General features: G+C 38.2%; 1 protein-coding gene across 1 annotated transcript in view; it reads right to left on the bottom strand.

Moving 5' to 3' along the window:
- GADL1 (glutamate decarboxylase like 1) overlaps positions 1 to 22,918 on the bottom strand; it is a 92,043-nt gene that overhangs the window by 57,499 nt on the left and 11,626 nt on the right. The window contains exons 2-11 of the mRNA XM_063408698.1: positions 22,313 to 22,482; positions 21,403 to 21,529; positions 19,637 to 19,727; positions 18,920 to 19,026; positions 17,316 to 17,431; positions 10,858 to 10,937; positions 10,688 to 10,742; positions 7,222 to 7,338; positions 824 to 888; positions 499 to 580 (exon numbers count right to left, since the gene is read on the bottom strand). Of these exons, the coding sequence (XP_063264768.1) occupies positions 499 to 580; positions 824 to 888; positions 7,222 to 7,338; positions 10,688 to 10,742; positions 10,858 to 10,937; positions 17,316 to 17,431; positions 18,920 to 19,026; positions 19,637 to 19,727; positions 21,403 to 21,529; positions 22,313 to 22,482 (1,010 nt within the window). The remainder of the gene's footprint in view (positions 1 to 498; positions 581 to 823; positions 889 to 7,221; positions 7,339 to 10,687; positions 10,743 to 10,857; positions 10,938 to 17,315; positions 17,432 to 18,919; positions 19,027 to 19,636; positions 19,728 to 21,402; positions 21,530 to 22,312; positions 22,483 to 22,918) is intronic.

Genomic DNA, 22,918 nt, shown 5'->3' with positions numbered 1-22,918 from the left:
GAAGGCTCAGCACTTTTACCTGCATGTGCTCTGACTCCCACCCCTCTCCCCCTCTGGTGCTCCCTCCCGTACAGTGGGATGTGATGATGAGCTCTGCCTGCTGTAAACAGACGCAGCCCTGCTGCAGTCCCTGTGGGTGACACCTACCCTGGGGACTTGGATGAGCTTGGTGTCAAAGTCTGCCAGCCCAGGTGACAGAATACTCCATTCTGAATACAAACCATTGCAGAAGTTAACTAGCAAGGGCACCAGCTGCAAAATTTGACCACTTGTGAGTACAGTGACTTGGATTGTTTTCACCTTGCTCTTTTGTTCACCCTTTATTAAGTAGTGCAATACAAAATAATATAATTCAGCCTTTGTACAGCAGTACAGTAAAACTGTCAGCTGTTTTCCAATTATTTCAACTTTCATATTACAGCAATGACAGCCTATTAGCATACAAAAAAAAAAAGAAAAAGGAAAATTAAAATTTAAAAAATGGTCAGGAGAGCTTACAGAGTTGTCTTTCACCAGAAGAGCACAGCACTGGATTCCTGCCAACAGCATTTTATGGGGATTCCAGGCAACAGAATCAGCCCTGCAAAAATCATAATTGGAGAAAGGAGGCGAAAATTGCATCTATAATCATGGGTACTTAAAAATCAAAAAAGACCAAACACAATCCAAGCAGACAAATCAGATTTCTCATACACTCACTCCCACCTCAGGTTCAGAAATCTCTCCAAATATTTTTAAAAATGCAGCACTTATGGAAGCCAACAGGCCACATAACTTCCCCTTCAATCCTTGGTAAGGGAGCCCATGGCCTAAACTGACTTACCTATGGATACCGTGAAGAAGTCTGCGATGCTTCCTTGATATCAAAGCTGAGCCACCCCAAGAAGCCTGTTGGAACATTTACAGAGTCAAGAAAATTATTATTTGTATAAAGTTATTTTGATAATATTTCAACTAATAATTTCTAAAGATGTCTTATTTCATTGAAAACTTTCCTACATGGTTAGTGGGCTAAATTTTGCCTTTAGTTTCATCTCCTGAAATAAAGATGGTGGCCTGGGGCTATGCCTGAAACAGAGGAGGTTGTGCTCTGTGCCACTCCAAGAGCCACAAACTAGAGTGGCCCTTCTGCCTAAGTAAGGGCAGTGAGCTGAAATGTCCTTGCACAACCTGAGTCATTCTCGATACCGAACAGAGTTGCTTCCTTTCCCCCAGCCTTAAACTACCAGTGAGAGCAGAAAGCCCCACTTTGCACATCTCCTTCCTGCTAGCCAGCTCCCTTCTGAGAATTTCACAGGGCGAACAGTGGACAGTGATAACCTCTGGCAATTGCAAAGGCCAGGCTCAGATTTTGCACAGATATGAAGAGCAAAGTCTGTCAGCAGGCAATAGCAGCACTTCTGTCACCAGCAACCCAACTGATCTTAAAATGACTTAAGGCTCCCTCAGCTCACCTAAAAACTGTGTGCTCTAGGAGTCACTTAGACCTTCTCTAGTGAGGAACTCTCCACTGAAACTCCTTATTTAGTTCCATTTACTGCAGACACCCATCTTTGGGTGACAGCTTTGGCAGATGTGTGTCTCCAGGGACTATAGAAGGAACCCAGACAACAAGTTTTTATTACACAAGTTTAATTTCTGGACAACCTGAATCAGGTAATGTGATTCTTTCTCATGAATTCTGCAAGGATCATCGGGTGCTGTGAACCTTCAGCTCCCAAAAACAACATTTATTCACAGTGGAAAGGTGAGGAGATAATGTAAGCGCTAGACATGCCACACAGTGCATTTGAGAAGTTACTGCTAATAAATAAATATATATAAAAATTATTTTCAATACTCATGCAGGCAGAATGCGCTTAGGCAAACTACCTGTGAAGCAAGCAAAGCTCTTCAGAGACACACAAAAGACATCAGACCACAAAACATTTGGACTCATTTATTTAAAAAAAAAAAATCATAAAGAAAATGCAAATCACTGATGTAAAGATTCCTGACCTAAGCACAGAAAATATATGCTTGTTTTGTTTTTGTTCTTTCTTTCTTTCCTTGAAATAAAAATATCTGATAGCTGATACATGAATTTATCATTGGTATTTGCTTCACAGGCCACACATTAGGAACAAGATCTGCTATCTCTGGGAGACAGGATGGCAAAGGCTCACAAGGGAGACCAGAGTTATTAACTTGTCTTAAAAAGTCATTATCATTAGTGCCACACACATTAATAGATCACATATTTTACACTGTCATGCTCCCAGTGTCCTTGCTGAGACAAGCACTGCTGCACACACCACAGGTGGGACCTAAGGTAGGAATTTTTTTTGCCTCAAACTTCTTGGTAATCCTGCAGAACCATGACTTGCAACTTCTCCAGCTAGCCCAAATTTGCCATGTTATGGGATGACAATCAAACTGAACTTCCTATTCAGAGACAAATTTCACTCCTCTCATTCTATGATTCAATAAAACAGTCACTAAGTTATTTCCTGATGGTCAGAATTTATAAAAAAGCCATTAAAATATAATAAATTTTTACAAAATGTGCATCCAAGATTTCTGTGTTCTCCCACTGTTTGTGAAAAACTGGACTAGAAAGGCATTTGAGAGCTCATCTCAATAGTCTGTCACCCCCAAAGGCAAGATTAGCTATACTACTCTCGTTTCTCTCAATCACATCTTTTTTACAGGTTATTAATCAACAAATCAATTACACCTGTAATTAGCATGGAAGTGAAAAATAAAATGCAGAGAGAGACCAGCAATTGCTGCCTCCACAGCATTATTGGCCCTACTTTCTGCCTTTTTAAAAAAATTGCTACTGGGGATCTAGATGAGAGAAGTGGTATTACTCTCCTTCAGCCACAGTAAAACAAGATGAATTTATGATGTTCCTTTACCCAATTCAAAGAGCAAGTGCTTAAGGATCCAAGGCTGGGGGGGAAACAAACAAACAAACCCCAAAACAAAATAACCAAAAAAAAAAAAAAAAAAAAAAAAAAAAAACAAAAAAAAAAAAAAAAAAACAAAAAAAAACAAAAAAAAAAAAAAAAAAAAAAAAAAAAAAAAAAAAAAAAAAAAACACAAAACCACCACCACAACCACCATGAATGAGAAGGCATTTAAGAAGACTGAAAATCACTGGCTTTTTCTGGTTTTAAAGGCCTTTCTAATGATGGAAGCTGCACAACTGTACCACTTAATTTTTGTGTAACAGGAATAACACCTTTTTAATTTCAAGTGTCAGTCCTAAAAAATGTTACCATTTTTCACACCTCCAGTGATCTGGGGAACAGATTAGTCCTTTTCTTTTAGCAGCATCTTTTAAAGCTTCTGTAGACTATTATGTTCTGTTTATTTGTCTTTTCTAGTTTAAATAAAATCAGTGTTTTCCATCTTTCCTCATTGGTCATAATTTCTAGATATGATTGTTTATCTACATTGCTTTCCCATTTTCTAATCTTTCTCCTGTACAGCCTTCTTGAACTGCATCTTTTTATTTGGACAAATTTAGATAAAGCAGATGCCGAGTGAAGCAGAAAGAAAGAATCATTTTATGTATCTCCTTTATTCAATTCTGAAAGGTATTTAACGCTATTTGAAAATATCACAGATTTGTGAACTAGAAAAATATCTGGGCTTTACAGTAAAGACCTGCTATCTAGCCAACAATTCCCAGGCTGTGTTTGTGTACTTGATCACTGCAGCTTAGAATTCTATCTTCATTGAACTGCAGCCTAGTTTTTCCATTTTTTTCCTCCAAATTGTCAAAATCCCTTTGATTTCTAATCTTGTCCTCCCACTGCCTTTTTCAGAAGTCTTATGTCATTTTCAAATTTGTCAGCATATTCCTTTTCATCCAAGTTATTTAAGGAAAATACCAGATAATTTCTACTCTAAGACAGACCTTGGAGGAATCCTGTTCAAATTTTTTCCCCATTTCAGGGAACCACTGGTATGGTGGCTCTGTGGAAATGATTTTCCAGCCAGGTTTTCACTCACTACCAGAGCTGCAGCTTGGCACTTTTCTCTGGCTTTTTGATGAGATATTGCAAAGACAGAGTAAAGTTGACTGCTTCTCCTCATCCACAAGACTACAGAAGGAGGGCAGATTGATCAAACTGCAATGACACATTTTAAGACAAATTCAGCTGAGAGCAACACAGGATAGGTCAAAACACAACTGTTACCAACCTGTGTCCCACACAATGTAATTGGTAACCAGGTATGAGAAAATTACTGTTTCATATGCAACAAATCACAACTGAATGATGGGGATCACAGTGTGCACTGCTTGATTAAGCTAATTACCTATGCATGGGCTAATAGGTCAAGCCTGGTTTTCTCTACTGGCCTAATAATAGGAGAAAAAAATAGGCAAAGTCAGACCATCAGGGAAGAAATACTCATACATGGCATTTAAAGCTACGTGAAGACAATACATGACATACACGAATGCTAGAGGGCATACTGATGATACAAAAAAAGCTATTAACAAAGGCATCAGAGATGGAGGTTAAAATACAATAAGTAACTGGAATGCTGTAATGTGAACAAAAGAAGCTTGCTATAGCCTCTGCTCTTAGGCTTGACTGAACAGCTTGACTGCTAGGGTAGTTTGGACCTACTGGTATTATCTTCTTAAAACATTTTCCTTAACTTGCTTTTCCTCTCTGGCTTGTCTTCATGTCAGAGCTTATCTACCATTTCTGACTTTATTGAAATTTATCTTTTTGAAGCTTACTGAATTTCTGTTGACATTCTCCCTTTTGACCTTCCTAAGAATCACAAGCTTTATCATTTAATATTAAATGAAAAGAGTCTCCCTAAGGCAAACACATCAATTTTTGGGATCAGAAAATATTCTGAAATGAGATAAATCAGTGTAAATCTGGAAACAACACCACTGACATTCATATAAGATATTCTTAGCAACAGCTTGTGAGAGCACTTACAGTAGATAATCCTGATACCGATCAATAATACATGAAAGGTCCTAAATTAGACAGAAGTTTACCTGGGTTTTACTCTTTGTTTTAATTGTACTGTACCTTTTCCCCTTGAAAGTTACAGGAGGTCTAAACAGGAGTACACACTTCTAAGACTGCATAATGTGTAAACCGTTCAACAAGAAGCCAGGCCTTTCAGCAGACTGTAGATTCTCAGATATTTCAAAAATATTACATTCCATCCTATAGTGATAGCAGGTATGCTTGAGAAAAAGAAAAAGGAAAAGGAAAAGGAAAAGGAAAAGGAAAAGGAAAAGGAAAAGGAAAAGGAAAAGGAAAAGGAAAAGGAAAAGGAAAAGGAAAAGGAAAAGGAAAAGGAAAAGGAAAAGGAAAAGGAAAAGGAAAAGGAAAAGGAAAAGGAAAAGGAAAAGGAAAAGGAAAAGGAAAAGGAAAAGGAAAAGGAAAAGGAAAAGAAAAAGAAAAAGAAAAAGAGAAAAAGAAACCAACTCTTCTCTGTGCTTCTTAGTCTTTCTAAATGGCAGAGATCCAGTCTCACTGTACCTGCTCACAATTTCAGTAAATCTATTTCTAGTGGTGCTGTGTGAGAAAAAATGTCACACTAAGAATCACAGTCTGCTCATTTTACCATAGCACACTTGTACATACTTGTGTGCCTGATGTCACTTCTGTGCAAAGCCACTTCTGTGGAAAGCTTTCAGTCTTTCCCCATATCCTATTCTCTTATAAATACAGGTAGAAACTTTTAACAAAAAAATAGAGAAACAGCCATCCACTCAACCCTTCAGAGTGTGAAAGAGAGCGAAAATACTGATAGAACTTCTGAGAACCACTGAGAGACTCACAACATGAATCACATATGAAGAGAACAGTTGGTCTTCCAGACTGTAAACCCAATTCATTACCAGACATTTGTCCTTCTACTGGGAAACAATTAACATCTGACAACTGCAGCCATTTCAAAACAGAAAGTAACTTAAAAATATTCCTATACATTTTTACCTTAGTTTAACATGAGGCAAAATTGGAAGAATAATGTTAGTTCTTTTCCAAACACTAACAACTCTCTAAGGTTTAGAACAGGCTTATCCCCCCATATTTTAGTTCAGCTACAGGGACACTACTCACTGTTCTCCTACAGCCACTGGAGATGGCTCCAGCCATGTCTGTTTGACTCACCTAAGGTCCAACACAGATTCCAACTACATTTCTCTTTCCTCCACCTATACACACAACCGAGAGAGTTGTGTAACAAGACTGCTGCACTTCTGAAAATCTGATGAGTGCTTCTCAGCAGCACACAGCAGCAAGGAGGCTTGGCAGACATTTTAAATATTAGGCCTAAATTCTGTATTTTTGTCTCCAAGATTATAAGAAAACTGTTTTGGCTCACATGTACAGTGACTTTATTTATTAATGTCTGTGACACATTTGTTTGAAACGTGCATCACTGGCTATGTGATCTTTCTTTAGGTACTCAACATTAAATAAACACTTCAGAAATTTAGAGGAGGTCTGGAAATCTTCAAAAATACTGCTCCAGATTCTCTTATTGTTCCATGACTTTTAATCTAGCCATTCTGGATTTGTGGCATTGCAATTATAAAGAGAATGCAATTTTAGAAAATATGAAGTGGTCTATCTTAAAAAAAAATACATTCACAGCTACTCTTTCAAGTCATAAAAAAAGGCACAGTGATTATTCCAAAAAGATTCATGATTGGATTTTATGATCCAAACCTAAAATTACAAAGAAATTTTTAAAAAATCTGAACAGTTTAAGAAAATGTAAGGACATATACAGGAAATTCAAATTTGTAAATATGAAACAGAAAAATTTATGACTGGCTGAGCCAGAAACATACCTTTATTTTAACCTGTATAAACCTCACACCACAATTCCAATGTGTCCATTCCCCAACAGAACATGGGGAGAATCAAAGCTTATGTTTGTATGTAATCACTCTTGAAGCATTTTTAGGAGGTAGCAAGAAGAAGAAATTGATTATAAAATAATTTTGAAATATAACCTGACAATAACAAAATGGCTTTGGCTGCTTGTCAGAATCAAGTTATTTTCTGCTTTGCAGCATATGTAAAAGAGACAAATCAGAATGTATTCCTGGTCCCTATGCAAGGAAAAATAAATGTTATTAGAGCCCAGCTTCTTCTAAAAAGAAATGTCAACAGACAAAGTAAAATAGCAATTATAAAAAAGCAGGGCTGAACAAAACCACACAGTACACAAACTCACATCAACATGAAGCCAGAGGCCATGATTTTCGCAGATATCAGCAATTTCATCCAGAGGATCAAATGCTCCCAGTACGGTTGTGCCTGCTGTAGCACAGACAAGAAATGGTGCTGACCCCTGCAACGGGATTCAAAACAAACAAACAAAATTATCATTTGCACTGCTCATCTCTTCCTTGTATACTTGTAGAGCTAAAGTATAAAAATATCTCAGAATGTAGGACAAGGATGAGACAATCTACATTTTAGTTTCCCAGCAGAAGGTACTGTGTTGAATACTGCTGAATCTCTTTTTTTTTTTTTTTCATTAAAAAAAAGGCATTTTCCATTTCTAGTTAACACCATCCCAGGGCAGACTTCTGAAGCTTCAGACTGTTTTGACAGATGCTAGTTTTGTCAGAATCAAAACATACCAGATATTTGACATCTCTCTTTATACACTGATTTTCATTTCTCAGTCTTCCACATTTCACTACCATATTTGCTGTCATTTTGAGTGATAAAATAAAGCTATTAGCTCAGCCAGCAGACTACCCATGCAAGGAAAGGGCTCATCCCTTTAGGGTTTCCACCTGCACTGTCTCTACAACACCCTGCTCTCTGCTTGGGGAAGAGGAAACCTCAGCTAGGGAACTTGATTTGCCTTCAGCCTTGGTGCACACCATGACAGGGATGGTCACCGCTGTCTGATCCCACGCCTGACCTACAGCTCAGTGCCATTCCCTTGCTACAACTCCTGAGCAGGAAAGAAGAAGGGCTGCAGATGGTAACTGAATGTTAGGAGAGAGAGTGCTGGAAATCTCAGACAGTGTTAAGGTCAGTCAGGTGGGATAAGGAAAACTTCTGTCAGGCTGTGGTCTCAGACAGCCACATGCATCTTTGCTTCCCTTCAGCTCATAGCAGACCAGCTCACCTACCCTTGCACATCTATGTGTTCGGTCTACTTTGGACCAGAAATTACAACAATGAAAAGAATTCTTGGAGTCTGTAACAGCCCCAAGAAATGGAGGGTATGGGCCCTAGCAATGGCTGTGCAGTCTCACTTGCTGGTAAATGCTCACTGAAGGAACCGCTCTGCATGGTTCAGCATCTGGCCTACAGAATGACAGCACACTTACTGGAGAGGCACTACAGTTGTTATTACAAGCTGGGATCGCTGAAGTTCATTTGCAGTGAATTAGATCTCTCAGATGATGCGTGTCTGAGGAGGTAACTCAATGGGGTTTTAGTGAAATCAGACATCAGCTGCAAAATCAAACTCCACACAAGTCTTCCATGTATCTTCACCCAGCTGAAATCTGATATCTGGGGGGGCTTGTTGTTTCGTTTGTTTGTTTGCTTGCTTGTTTTTTTGGTTTGGGTTTTTTTTTTTACTGTGTTGCTACTTTAAGCATCTACAGAGACAGCCAGGCTTGATTCACATTTACACTCTGACAGTTTATACTTCTTTACAGTGTAGAGGACTGCTAGAAAGGTATGTAATTATGATTTATTTGTATTTTAGATTTCTCTTTACAAATGGCTAAAGCACTGAAAAGTAACACTGGAATGAACTTAAATTCATCCCATACATTTACAAAGACTTACCAGCCTTTAATTCACTTCGTCATTTGTTCTGAGTACAAGCTACCACAATAGTTAATCAAACTTACAAATCAGCCTGAAGCTTGAGTACAGAACACTTGCAAGTAAGGCAAAGATGTATCCAATGCATCTATTTTCTGTTAGTGTTCCCAGCAATTTTCTCGCACAGCTACATCAAAGTCAAATGTTCTCAAGGAACCAATTCATAGCACAACTGAATACAAGGACAAGTCTCAGATCTCTACAAATTCCAATTGTTACCATTATACTTTTCCCACAAAGAAGGGAATTCAATTTTTATTACTCTTGACAATATAATTAAACTAATCTTCCTGCCTAAATTCTATAAAAAGTGAAGACTCTTGCCATTCATATTCAGTGATCCTTTTGTGCTACAATCACTAGCTAATACATCCTCTGTTGTCTAGAGTCATTTGACTATTTACTGTAATTCACTGAAGTGTCCTTCTATAAAAGTTGTAAAGTAGCACTTTGTCAAGACAGACACACTGAAACTCTGATGAAATTAAAGCCTTCCATTTGACTTCCTTTAAAATGCAAGTGAAATCGTATTTTCCTGTAAGCAAAGCATTTTAATACAGAACATTTGTTTTTAAACTGGGAAGTACCATATTGAGGTTGACCTTTTTAAAAAAATCATAAATGCCAATGATTCCTTTCAAATTACCATTACATATATTGTTACAAGAACAAACAAGGATACTGCTTTTGCAAAAGCAAAGAGTTGATTCTCCTGCAAGCGTGCTTCCTCTTGCTTTTTTTTATTTCAGTCCCTTTTTTCCCCTCAGCTTGCTCAAATGACTAATGTACATGCTGTCTTCCTCAGAAAATGCACAGTGCAGAAAGAGGCAAGCAAGAGAGTTTGCTAGATCATTAGAGCCCCCATGTATCAATAGCTATGCTATCCAGCACAAAACTCAAATAAGAGATGGTTGTTTGGCCACGTATCCAAATCAGAACTTACTAAAAGCTGGTGTGGCCATACCAGTTCAGGACAGGAAAGGAGTGCCTTGGCTTTTCTATCAGCCACAAAGATAGATTTCCCAAGAAAGGATTCCGTGGAAGGTATTGTCCATGCCCTGGACATTGCACTTGTTGCTTTGTATTCACTCATCACAGGCTAAGGGCTGAGCTCTGAATCTGACTGCTCTGATGCACAAACTAGAAGTGAGAAATGGGGTGAGCTAACCCAGCCAAAAGAAGATCCTCTTAGAAGTCACATTGAGTCCCTTGAGTTCTCTAAAATAAATTATGTTGGCTATAGGGTAAGGGCTGTCTTACAGATTGTGGGATTGTATGCTAATGTTGTCCAAATACACACATCAGTGCCTTTACAAATTCTTGCCTTCAACTTTCTACTTGGCAAAGTCCCTAGGGGAAAAGAGGCACATCTCTGCACTCTCACTAGAATAACAGAAAGGATGGAATTCAGCATTTGAAGCTTGTAAGATAGTTTTAGAGGCTAAGCCACATGTTACAGTTCTTGCTCTCTGCAGAGACAGCAGAGCAATAGCTGCTGTAATTAACTGAAAAACCATTTTAGGAAAACATACTGCATCCATTTAAAAAGGATCAAGGGCAAAAGAAATCCTATAAGAAATGTGCTAAATACTTCAGAGCAGCATTGTTCTCAGGACTTTCATTAGCAGTAAACACCCTGTGGAATTTTCCTTCCTTCTAAGAGTGTAGAACCCATAAGCCTCGGCTTGTTCCACAGGTTTGTGGCAAACAGATTGCACCTGTAAGAAAGACATTGTTACATTAACTGCCCTATTTTTAAGATTTTGGTCACCCTTAGTTTTCCTTCCTTTCACTCAGACACAAGCACACAGTCTGCATACACTTCTCTCTCCCCCTCTCACCTCTTTCCTGGCCCGCTGGACTTGTTTCTCCAGTTCCTCAGGTATCATCTTACCTCTAAGGGACACAGATTTAAAACTTTTTCAGTTACATTCAAATAGGTTAGTTATGTACAGCACTACTGCATTTTAAAAAGGCTCAGAGATCACAGTCATGGTTTTTGCTTTCTTACCTTTCATCTGTTTTGATGAAGTACACGTTCTCTGTACCAATACCCAGAAAGGAGGCTGCCTTCTTCATGGAGTAATGGCACTGTAAGTGAGGGAGGCACCAAAAAAAAAAAAAGTACACACGCAATTAAACAAGAGAAACAAATTCCTCAGCCTAGGGAACAGTGAAAAGTACAACAGCACCTAAAAGCCATGTCAACTGCATATTCTAACAAAATAAGCAAACTGATAAGGTCCATATTACAAAGCCTATCTTGTACTTAACACACACAGAAAACTGTGGAAAATAAGACAAAAAAGGTTGTGCACCATGTTTAAAATGACAGCTTAAGAAAAAAATTAGAAGCTCTGTTTCATACAATTTTCTTTAGAGCTGGTTCTGCATTAGAATGAAAAACAGAAGCTTAGAAGTGTCATCAGGGAAAAATTATTAATTGTTTCAACTGTTTTAATAGAACTGAGTCAAAAGTATCAATGATTGTGAGAGTTAGGAAATGCGTGAGGAAAAGGGTCTAAAAGGCTCTTTAACTGAACAGCCTGGAAGCAATGAATTAGGTCTAAAAGTCCAAGAGTCCACTCCTTGGAAACTGGAGCCTTAGTTAGGATGTATATTTGAAGCCTCTACCTTATGCTTGTAACAATTCTGTGTGCTTTCTCTAATCCTCAGCTGGTGGCCACTGCCAGAGACAAGATACTCCAGGGACAGGATACTCTGCTAAACTGACCCATGGCTTAATTCAGCAACGCATGCTCGCAGGATCAAGGAACTCAAGTCCCAAGACCTACCAAAACTTCAGATATGGTAAAATGGGGATTTGCAAGGCTCTCAATGTGTCTGCAACAGGATCTGGAAATCATGGAGGTGTGAAGATAGTTCACATGAATGTGAACCTTAGAAACTACTACAAAGGCTGGCAGACTTTAGACAGGACAGAGTACATCTTCAGACTTTACTGTGGATTTGGCAAATGGTTCCAGTGTGGACCAGCCTGCATTTTTCAGAAAATTAAGTTACTATTTTAACAAAGAATTTTAACTAGGTCTCATCAATGAATGAGCACACAGACACATGCAGCCCACATATCACTTTGCACTGGCTGAATAGAGGACATCAGTCTATGAAGCCTGTGAAGTGACTGTAAAAGAGGATTTGAGAAATGGTTGTTCATTTAATCGGAATGTGGTAGAATGACTAAGTTGAGAATGCTATTCAAGCTTACAAATAACTATATACTTTCCACAAACTTTTTTCTTTTCAACAAGTATTAATGTTTTATGAAACCATATTTCCAACATTCACCTTTAAAAGGACCTGCTCTACTGCAGCTACTGTTATTCCAGCACAAGAACACTTTGTCTTATTCCAGAACAAGAGTACACTGATCTCTGCTTAATTTGTCTTCAAGATTAGCCTGGGAATTCAAGGTACAGTAACCTTCTTAACCCAAAGATATTTAGACGTCAAAACTACCCACTTACAGCAATGGAGTCACTTTTGAGAGCACACCACATCCCTTAGGACTAGACAGCTCTTCTCAGAACCAGACCATCCAACCCTTGGATTGTCACTGCCCTTCTCACAAAATAAAACTGTCTCTTGTACACATTATTACTGAAGGGTTAAAATAATGCCTACTCCAGGGAACATGAAGATGTCTAGAATTGTTAGTTTTCATACAGGAGGTGAAGCCAGGTGGTTAATTAATTCCATTTTCTTCCTGAGAGTTCACACAAATGCAGTTACTGCAGAACATAATTATGAAAAATGTACAACATTTTAATGTGTGGGAATGAATATATTAAGGGTATTAAAGCCTGTCACGCTTATTTTGATGAGATGGATGATCTCAGAGGACTCTATTTCTTTTTGATTAAGAGGTTTCCCCCACCATCACCTACTTTTTAAACAAAGGCATACAAAGACACTACCTGATGCTACTGAGCAGTTTTAAGAAAGCTTAATTTGTAACATGACACATCCACAAGGCCTTTAGAGCTCCGTCATTTAGACTGTTACAAGAATAATAACATACATAGGTGGATAATTAGTCTTACATTACATCAAATTACATCAATAAAGGTAATAATGATTGTAAGTGGCTGTATATCGTTCAGCATAAGTTTGGAGATGTTTTTGACTGACTAGTGAATCACTTAAAATACAAGTTGCCTCCATCACTGATTTCTAGCCATTACTTTCAAATGAAAGGTATGAATCATCAAGAATAATCAGATTGCTCCAAACTGAGGAAGCAGCAGACCTGCAAATTCAGTATACTAGTAAGCAGACCATCAGTAATATACATATTTTATTATAAACAATGGTATGAGAGACTAGAATGAACATAAAAGAGGCTTGAGTACCTGAGAGATTATACCAAAAAGCAGAGGAAAAGAGAAGAACAGAGGGAATACAAAAACAAACAGGATGTAAGATTTTTTTTTCCTTCAGAAGTACTTCTGTACTCCTTGGAAAATTCTGTCCTTTCTGTAGCATAGAAAAACAACAAGACTCGTAACACTACATAGACTTGGAATACGCTTCCTTTTATGAAAAGAGAGGTCTTTCATTTATATTGATTAAAAACATGTAAGAATTTCTTCCCCTCTCTTCATTACTAGAAGCCATCATGCTAAATTGCATTGCATCATTTGAAGAAAAAATATACCGAAGAACATTTAGCAGCTACAGTCACAAGAGTGCCAACTAAATCACTTTTCATAGTTCCCCTTCCCAAAAGGAGACAGACAGAAATATCTAGATTAAAAGTATTCTTTTAAATACTGGATGTTCAGATTACTCTTGTCATCTCTTTCATGGTTTAGTTTGTTTGGACAGATTATTAAATCTGTAGCCATTTGTAGTAGGAAATGGCCATTTTAAAGCACAAGATCAAACTGGAACATTGGTGCATTTAAGATGTGCTGCTGTACTATTTTACCTGTATCTAGACATAGTTTTCATTTCCTAACAACATTTGCAAAGACAAGGTACTTTCAACCTGTAGTCATTAAAACAGAAGAAAATTTGTATTTCCTTGATTTTAAAAAGTTTCCAAAAAACATGATTGCATAAAGCAATTACATTATTATGAGATCGTTTTATTTACCCATTTTTGTCTGTTGCAATTTCAACAGGGGACAACATGATAAGTTAATGCTGTGTTCTCTCATTTTATTACTTTCATGATCAAGTTGCATTGGGGAAGAATTTAGTTTCATTTTCATCTAAAAAAACTGCTCATATCAGCATGTACATTTCAACTGTTTACACATGCTCTTCTACCCTTCTACCCTCCAACATATCAGATTTCTACCTTTCAGATCAATATAACACATACTTGTGCCAGAACAGAGTTTAGATGAGACTCAAATAACAAAAGGGAATTAAAAAGTGGGCTGATATCTATAACTAGAACCGTATTTATCTCCTACAGAGCCACAAATCATGTCTCCAGAAAGCGGGATATAACAATTACCCTTCTGCTGCTACTTTCTCAAGAGGAATCACTCTGTAATAGTCCACCAAAAGTATAACAGAGGAGCAGCATAAACAGTGTTCACTGTGTACCACCACAGTTTTAAATATCTAAGCATTTACTTGCAGGAACAAGGAGCCTTTTTATTCCTGAAGGCCAAGCAGAATATGTGAGGACCTTGGGTGGGCCATGCATTAAACATACATCTTTATGTTGTCCAAGAAAATACAAAAAATACATAGCCCCAGATCACATAAGTCATTCAAAGTCCGTGCATTCCCCTGCTCTGCAGCAGGGCAACTCTTTCAACCTGACAAGTGCCAAACTGAAACTTAGAGACTTAGCAAACCAAGGCAAAAATTATTTTATTTCAGCACAGCGCTGCAGCCAAGCCCTAAAATGGCACTAGGGCCTTGAACAGTCCTGTCTTTTGACTCCTTATCAATATTCAGCTCATTATAGCCTCATGCCTCCTCCATGCCAATGCTCTTGCCTGATTCATGATGAACATAAACCCAGGTTGTTAACTTCTCCAAGTTTTGTTTTACTTGTTTGTAGCAGCACTACAGGCTGGGGGAAGACTTGCTGTAAAGTATCCCAGTGGAAAAGGACCTGGGGGTGCTGTTTGACAGCCAGCTGGACATGAGCCAGCCTGTGCTCAGGTGGCCAAGGAGGCCCATGGCATCCTGGCTGATATTAAAAATGGTGTGGCCAGTGGACCAGGGCAGGGATTGTCCTGTGCTCAGCACTGGTGAGGCCACACCTCACATCCTGTGTCCAGTTCTGGCCCCTCACTGCAAGAAAGACACTGAAGAGCTGGAGTGGATCCAGAGAAGCGCAACAGAGCTGGTGAAGGGTCTGGACAGTGAGTCCTATGAGGAATGGGTGAGGGAGCTGGGGATGTTTAGCCCAGTGAAAAGGAGGCTCAGAGGGGGCAACCTAATTGCTCTCTACAACTGCCTGAAAGGAGGGTGTGGCCAGGTGGGAGTCAGGCTCTTCTTCCAGGCAACCACTGACAGGACGAGAGGACATAGCCTCAAGCTGAGCCAGGGGAGGTTCAAGTTGGACAATAAGAATTTCATCTCAGGAAAGGTTACACATTGGAAGCTTGCCCAGGGAGGTGGTGCAGTCACCATCCCTGGAGCTGTTCAAGAAAGAACCAGATGTGACATTTAGTGTCATGGTCAAAGTGCCATCAGTCAAAGGTTGAACCTGATGATCTTAGAGCTCTTGCCCAACCTAAAAGATTCCTCGGTTCTGTGATTCAAAGGTGAAAAAGGTTAAGTAAGACTCCAAATAAAAACAATAATAAAAAACTCAGATTGTATGACACTAGCACTTCTGTACTTGTCTCAAGGGTGGACTACTGATTACATATATTCTCAATATAGCATGTCTGAACAAAAGTTTCCAAAAGGTCATGTAGCTTGGACTCACTACAGGTGGATCTAAAATAAGTATAAATTAATGTGCCCATTTCCTCCCTCATAACACTGAATAAACACTAGTGATCTTAGAAAATAGTCACATTATCTAGCTATCAAAAGCATCAGTTTTACAGCAAATGATTATTGAGTACTAAAGACCACATAGTTGTGTGAAGCAAACAAAGTATTAGAGATCAAAAGCATGGCCTCACGAATAATTTACCATTTATTTTTCCTGGTCAGCTCTATGTTTTATGGTTTTGGTCTTCCCGGTGAAGCAAAGACATAAAAAATAAATTTATTCTGGCAGCCAAACAAAATTTCGGTTGACATGAAATTAATTGTTTGCTTATTTCAGAGTAAGAAAATATGTTGGAGTTAAACCATGCAATGAAATAAAATGTTACTTCATGATAAAAGTTTCATGGGCTTCACTTCAAAAGCATTTATGGAACTTGCTTTAAACTCATTTTTTCCTCCTTAACTATTTTGAAGATTTAACATGATGGATTAAGTATGAACTGGCATGTCATTTCACACACACACTTTTCAGGAAAAAAAAACCAAAACCAAACAATCAAGAAAATATATTTTGTTGGGGAAAAAACCAAACCACCTTCATTTAGGACATGTGGGCTCAGTTCCAAAAGAGATGTATTATCTTGGAAAACTTATACAATGCCTCCATCCCTCAGGCTTCTTCAAAATAAGCCTCTCATCTATTTACACTGCAAACTGTTTGGAGCATAAATATCTGAGCTAAAATTACCCTAGTAAGTAATATTTTCTAATACAACAAGGTTCTGTGCAGGTTTCCACTGGGGCCTTTATATAGTAGAGTCAGAATTAATAACAACTCTGCATTAATCTAATGATAAACTCTTAAAACTGAAGGGATAGGAAAGAGAAAAAAGCCTCCAAAAACTACCTTCAGAATAAATGTATGAATGTAACTCAATTTCCCACAGGCATTTTGGACTGATATTATTCAAAAACTTTAAACACTAGCCACATATTTTCAATTATTTAAAGACAAAATGTCTAAAGGTCCAGCATTTTTTTTCTGACAGGCATATGGTGGGTTTGACTCTGCACCACAACTAATCTGTATTCAGAAATAGGGCAAAATGGGAGCTGCAGAGAGCCATCTCACAGGCCCACAAGTACCCAGTTTAGTACAAATTAAGCATGCAGAAGAAAACCTTTGACATCCAAAAACTACCTCCAGTTCCTGCTAGACTTTATGTTGTGGGAAATCAAATGCTGTAGACCTCCACAATACAGCAGACACATTCTGCTTCAGGTTTGCCCCATGTACAGCCTATTCTTGTATCAGCAGTTTTCAAAGCAGGAACATCTGTGCTTGTTTTCTGAAAGCAAGAAAGCTTCTGCAGGGAAATTTACCATCACATTTCTCCACTTAGCTCCAATATTCCCCATTATACACTGATGTCAGAGTTACTGTACCAGTGCCTCATCAGGTATGCAAATGATATGATTTTGCAGCTACTGGAAAAATAAAGTTCAAAAAGCTTTTCTTTGTTTTCATTTTACCTCTTCCGAAGCGAACAGAACTAGTCTTGGCAGACCTGAAAGCCCTTTCTCCTTTATCTCAGGGCAAAATCTGTACCTTGCTAGGTTCATGGCATACATATTAGAAACAGAGCCACCTGCAAAAAGAGACATACAAATATTGTATTAGCCACAGTATGAGTACCTTTCCAGCATCTGAGTGTTTTACCTATTAAGGGAAAAATAACCCCCACAGGCATCCTAGTGATGCATCCATCACAGTTTATTTCCTCCCCTGAAGGCTACATACATAAAATGAACCTTGGGCTCTGCAGCAGGCATGGAAACAGAGTCTGTTCAGATGCCCTTTGGGGACATTTCCTGAGGAATAAGAGCTGTGCCCAAGCAGTCCTTCCCAACAGAGAAAACCCTGTCACAGCACCTTCCCCTCTTCACTGAAGCACAGCAAGCTCAGCTGCCTGCACCAAGCTCAGAGCCTTGGAGATCTCTTGGGAAACCAGGACTCAGAGGACCACAGGGGAAAAAGGTCTTTGGAAAAAAAAAAAAAAAAAAAGAAAAAAAAAGAAAAAAAAAAAAGAAAAAAAAAAAAAAAAAACCAAACACAGTGAGTGGGAACAAGCTTTATTCATCTGGACAAGCTTTATTCACTCAGGACAGGTTTTATTCACCTGGAAGGACAACAACAAAGCAGTAAGAAAAACCCCTATATAAAACTAGAACCAAAAGAAAAGACAACTAATTTATCTTCTCTCAGTAGATCACTAAGTTTTAAGCCAGAAATTATTCTGTAAAAGTAAGGCTTCTACCAAAAAAAACCACATCAAATTTGATGTGGAAAAAAAAATATCCATACCAGTAATATATTAAAAACATAGGGATTCTTAGCTTATTTATTTTTTTACTACTCATGTGTAGGCTAGAATTACTGACTTAGTTTCAGTTTGGGAGGGGGAGTTTAAACTCATGTACTCATTTAATTTCTCTTCTCACCCCCAAAATAGATATAAAAGCTTCACATCTATCCCAATTATTTGTTATCTGAACAATATGTGAAATACCACCATTATGCTTCATTATTTCAGTGCAGCGGGCTGAAACACTGCCTTACAGAACATTTGAAAAACATGGTTTATCAAGCAGCTTAAGAAATATCTGTTTGGCCTGCCTTATCATAACATTTAATAAAATTATAAAAATTCAAAGGAGTTAAGATCATGTAAACTCTTGCTCCCACAGTTCATGGTAAGGATACAAAGATCTATGCCCTCAGACACCATGGGTTTGTATCTTGCACATAAATCAGCTCCCTGTCTGTCAGCCAAGTTGACTCCTTCCAATGAGGCTGTTGGTATTGTTAATGAGTCAGGAAGGGAATCAACTAAAAACAATTAATTTCAAATAATTGCATATAATTATATTTAGTGTGGAAGTGTTTCCATTCATTCACTGGTCAGAATCACCAAATTATTAATAGAAACACATAAGATAAGCCTAGATAAAGGAGTTTTGTGTATCACTACAGTTTTGCATTCATTTTGAAATATTCTACATGACTCCAATGTTCATAGAACTAATGGTAATAGGTAGTTTATAATGACTCAGCTTGAGGTCTGAACGGTTCCTACCTGGATTAAATATACCATCCCCTTCTTCCCAGCCTATGAACTCAATCATTTTCTTGATGACTGCTTCTTCCACCAACAGAAACACAGGGGATACTTCATATGTGTATCTGAAGAGAAACAATAGCATGATAATTGGTATTAAAACTACAGAACTCATGGCACAGAGCATTGCTAAAACTAGACAAAGGCTTCTTGCACCCTTCTGTAATCTATCAGCAGCTGATCACCACCAGAAGTAGGACTCTAAGCTAAAAACAGTATGGATCTGATCCAGTAGAGCAATTGCTTAGTTTCTGGCAGCCTCTCATTAACACTTCTACTCTCAAAGTAATACACCAGAGTTTGCTCTTAATGTAGGCCACATGCTTAAATTTCAGCTTTACATTTGCAAGTAAACAGTAGACAGGTAACCATTTGCATTTAACTCTGTGCAGAATGCCTCAAAGGAATGAACAACTAAGTTAAGTCTGATTAATTCATTTTTTTTGTAATAAGTAAGGTAAAAGTCTAGGTTTAAGAGCATTGAAAAAAAAATCTCTCCTATTAAACCCCATCTTCAGCCAGTCAGAATCAGCCTGTTTTCTCTCCCAAAGCCTTGCACAATTCCTACCTCTTCTGTAACACTGAAAACAGAAATCAGAAGTAAGGAAGCCAAGAAACCTGTTATTCCATAAAGCATGTTAATTCATCATCAAGAGGACAAAGATCCACACTTACACACTGGGGTTCAGTGCTTCTGTAATGAAACGAGCCACTAACGAGTAATAATCTATTCCAGCATACAGCTGATTGAAAAATCTCGGGTGATCTGAAAATACAGATGAAAAGCAAGTGATGGGATGTACCAGAAAAGAGAATACATCACACTCCCTCTCAGCTGAATGTTGATCATTGTAAACCTCAACTGACTCCATTCTCTCAGTATTCTCTGGATTTGCTGTCCTTTCCTAAAGTTAGACATTCCTTTGAAAGTAAATTTAATAAGCACTTCCAAATCTCAAAACACATCTTGAGAAATGCAAGTGGTGCACAGAATAAATGTGAGTTGTTCACAAGTTTTATAAATCAAAAAATAAAAGGGATTGACAATTGAGTATACATAGTGGTGTTAAACAGGGGTTTTGAGAGGCCACAGTCAATGCTCAGCCAAACTTTGCTAAGCAGTAGAATACAGGAACCTGCTGATCCCAAGCAGCTGTGCTTTTTCTCCCACCAAGAAAAATACTTAATATCTTATACTTATACTTAAAATACTTAATAATACTGCATACTTAAAAACAATGAGAAGTTAAGAGAATTTGTTTAGCCACCTTGAAACCCTGAGATATAACTAATTTTGACAAAATTCTGTACTACTGCTGCCTTTAAAAACAACCCAGTTCAACAGTCACCACCTAAATTTTAATCTATAGCACAGCATTTTTACATGCAAAACCAGGTAAACAGTATACCTGCATCTATATTATATCTGGGGCTTCAATAAATGTCTATAGTCAAAGACTACTTGCACAGCATATATTTATATATATGATGTCCTTTCTAAGGTGACATAGTGTAGCAAATTATAAAGGCAATTTGCAAAAGTAAGATAAACAGAACATCTCCCACTAAGTTAGTAATTATATCTGCATATTATTAGTACACTGCTCCTGCAGATCAGTATCACTAATCTTTGTGGTTTTCAAAGGCATAAGTTCCCTTTCAAAATTATTTTACAGTTTTACTCTGCAGCAACAGTGACTATAGCAGGGAATGCAGCCCAGAAATGCACAACTAACTATATCAAATGTCTTTCTTACTTACCAAAATACAGCCTAAGCCATACAACATCTGAAATCCTGAGCTACTGATTCACAGTGCTGTTTCCTGAACAGATGTTGTTCACCTCTTTTCACCAAGATTGAATTACCCTGCACATGCTGCAGAAAGGTTAGCTGTAGAGAACTAATCCTGCAGAGCTGTGGCATTCTCTCTCCGAAAAACTGCAGGCTCTCCTCTCATGGTGTCTGGAACAGGAATTGCTGCCTATCAGCAAATTAACACCCTACAAGACTATTGTTCAAATAGAACAATAATAAATGGAGGATAATCATCACTAAGAACATATGAGGGTAATGATGGTGACTCCAAATCTCATCATTCAGACAGCAGGAAATCAAACAAAAAAGTCCTTTTCCTGCCTATTTTGCTAGACTGTTATATCATTTGTCTAGGTGACTTTCTGAAGACTTCAAAATTACAGAATCCACTATTAATGCAAATGGCATTATGTTAATTACTTTTTTATTAATTTGCCATTATTATGTATTTTAGTCAAACCTATGGTGACTAGAATTCAGTCAAACAACTGTTTGCACACTTGTATAGTCAGGAGAAAAACAAAAATTCACACTCCCAGTTCCCTGAAAGGTGGCAGAGCTTTGTAAACCTTATCCTGTCTAAGTTAGCATGCAGAGCAACTGTGCTTAAAATTCCATTCCTACTGGTTTTGACGCTGTATTTTATGACATCACGGCAGAGCTGCAGGATCTTCTGATGACATTCTCCGGTGTCCCTCATTTCCAGGTCAAGAATCTGCTTAAGCTTTTCAGGGGCTTGCCATTCACAGACCTAGTGATGGGGAGCAGGGCAGACACCATCAGTGAACAGCTTAGCCAGGAGCAAGAGGTTATAGAGGTACAAAGTAATCCCCCCGTTCAGCACTGCTTTCACAAAACCTCCCATGCCAGGGCAGCGTGCCACTAGAAAATACATCCAGTAAACTGGCCTCATGGGATGTTGGCTTTATCATGTCTTGGGCAACACTCAAGCATAAACATTAGAGTGGGAAATGCTGAAAGGCAGAAAAGAAAGAGTTTCAAATTGTGTCCTTCGCTAAGGATTTGTAATCACAGCACTTTCAGATGCTGTTCTGCCAAGGGGTGGGAGCAAGCAGCGCATGCCCAAAGGCAAGCATGGTCTGTTTGCAGGACCTCTTCCCAGACAGCCACAGAACCCACAGCAATCTTACAAGGCTGTCCTTTCACAGTGGTACCACAACCACTTTCGTCCTTCTCCAACACCAGTGACCCCAAGGAGCAAACAAATAACTCAACCCCACTCCAAACACAAAAAACACACACAGCCATTTGTGATCTCAAAGAAAATGACCTTAGTATTCTGAGATAAAAAACCACCATCATCTTCTGGCAGATACGTATGCTAATTATGTTATTGGAAGGTTTTAAAATACATTCTTTATTAATTTGTAAGGCTGTATGTTATTTTGGATCCAAGCACAGACTTGAAGCAATTTTGAGGCTACTTAGAGTGCAATAAAATACAGCTTATAAAAATTTGATTTATTGTTCATTATCTTCACTACAAAGTCTCAACAACACTCTATGGCTTTACCTTTTCTGTTACATCATCCGCTTTCTGGACAACTTCTTCCATTATAATCTTACAGGCCTCTTCCACAAACTTCTCTCCTGCTTTTGAGTCCATTATTGGACCATTTAGGATGACCCCATCCACCAAAACAGCACTCTTCTTCTGGAGCATCTCCTGCTTGCCAACACCAACTGTAAGAGAAATAACTCATCATTTAAGCAAGGATAAATAAACAATAAACTAAAAAAAAAAATCTTTCACTGCTGGAGATTTAGTCAACAGTAAAAAAAAAAAACCTCACATGGACATTTTACCTGTACAAAAATCCTAGATTTTGGTGGAAGAATCTTTACAGACAAAAAACCCCACATTACGTCAAACATAGATTGCTATTCTGAAGGTCATAATAGCCTACTTGTATTGTATCTACTGCTTTCTCTGACATACAAAACCATGCAAGGGACCTTCCAAACACAGAGGAAAATACAGCTGTCTTAGAACATGCTACAGCTGTATAAATGGAAATACAGAGAAAGATAACAGGCATTTTTCTTAGCTGAAAATGTTTCCCTCCACAAGCCATCTCTCTGCTCCCACCTTTTCATGAAATAACTTCCAGGTTTGTTT

This window comes from Prinia subflava, chromosome 1, assembly GCF_021018805.1.
Source record: "Prinia subflava isolate CZ2003 ecotype Zambia chromosome 1, Cam_Psub_1.2, whole genome shotgun sequence".
Classification (NCBI taxonomy): domain Eukaryota; kingdom Metazoa; phylum Chordata; class Aves; order Passeriformes; family Cisticolidae; genus Prinia; species Prinia subflava.
Note: the sequence above shows the minus strand (reverse complement) of the source record. Positions and strands in the feature narration are given on the sequence as shown.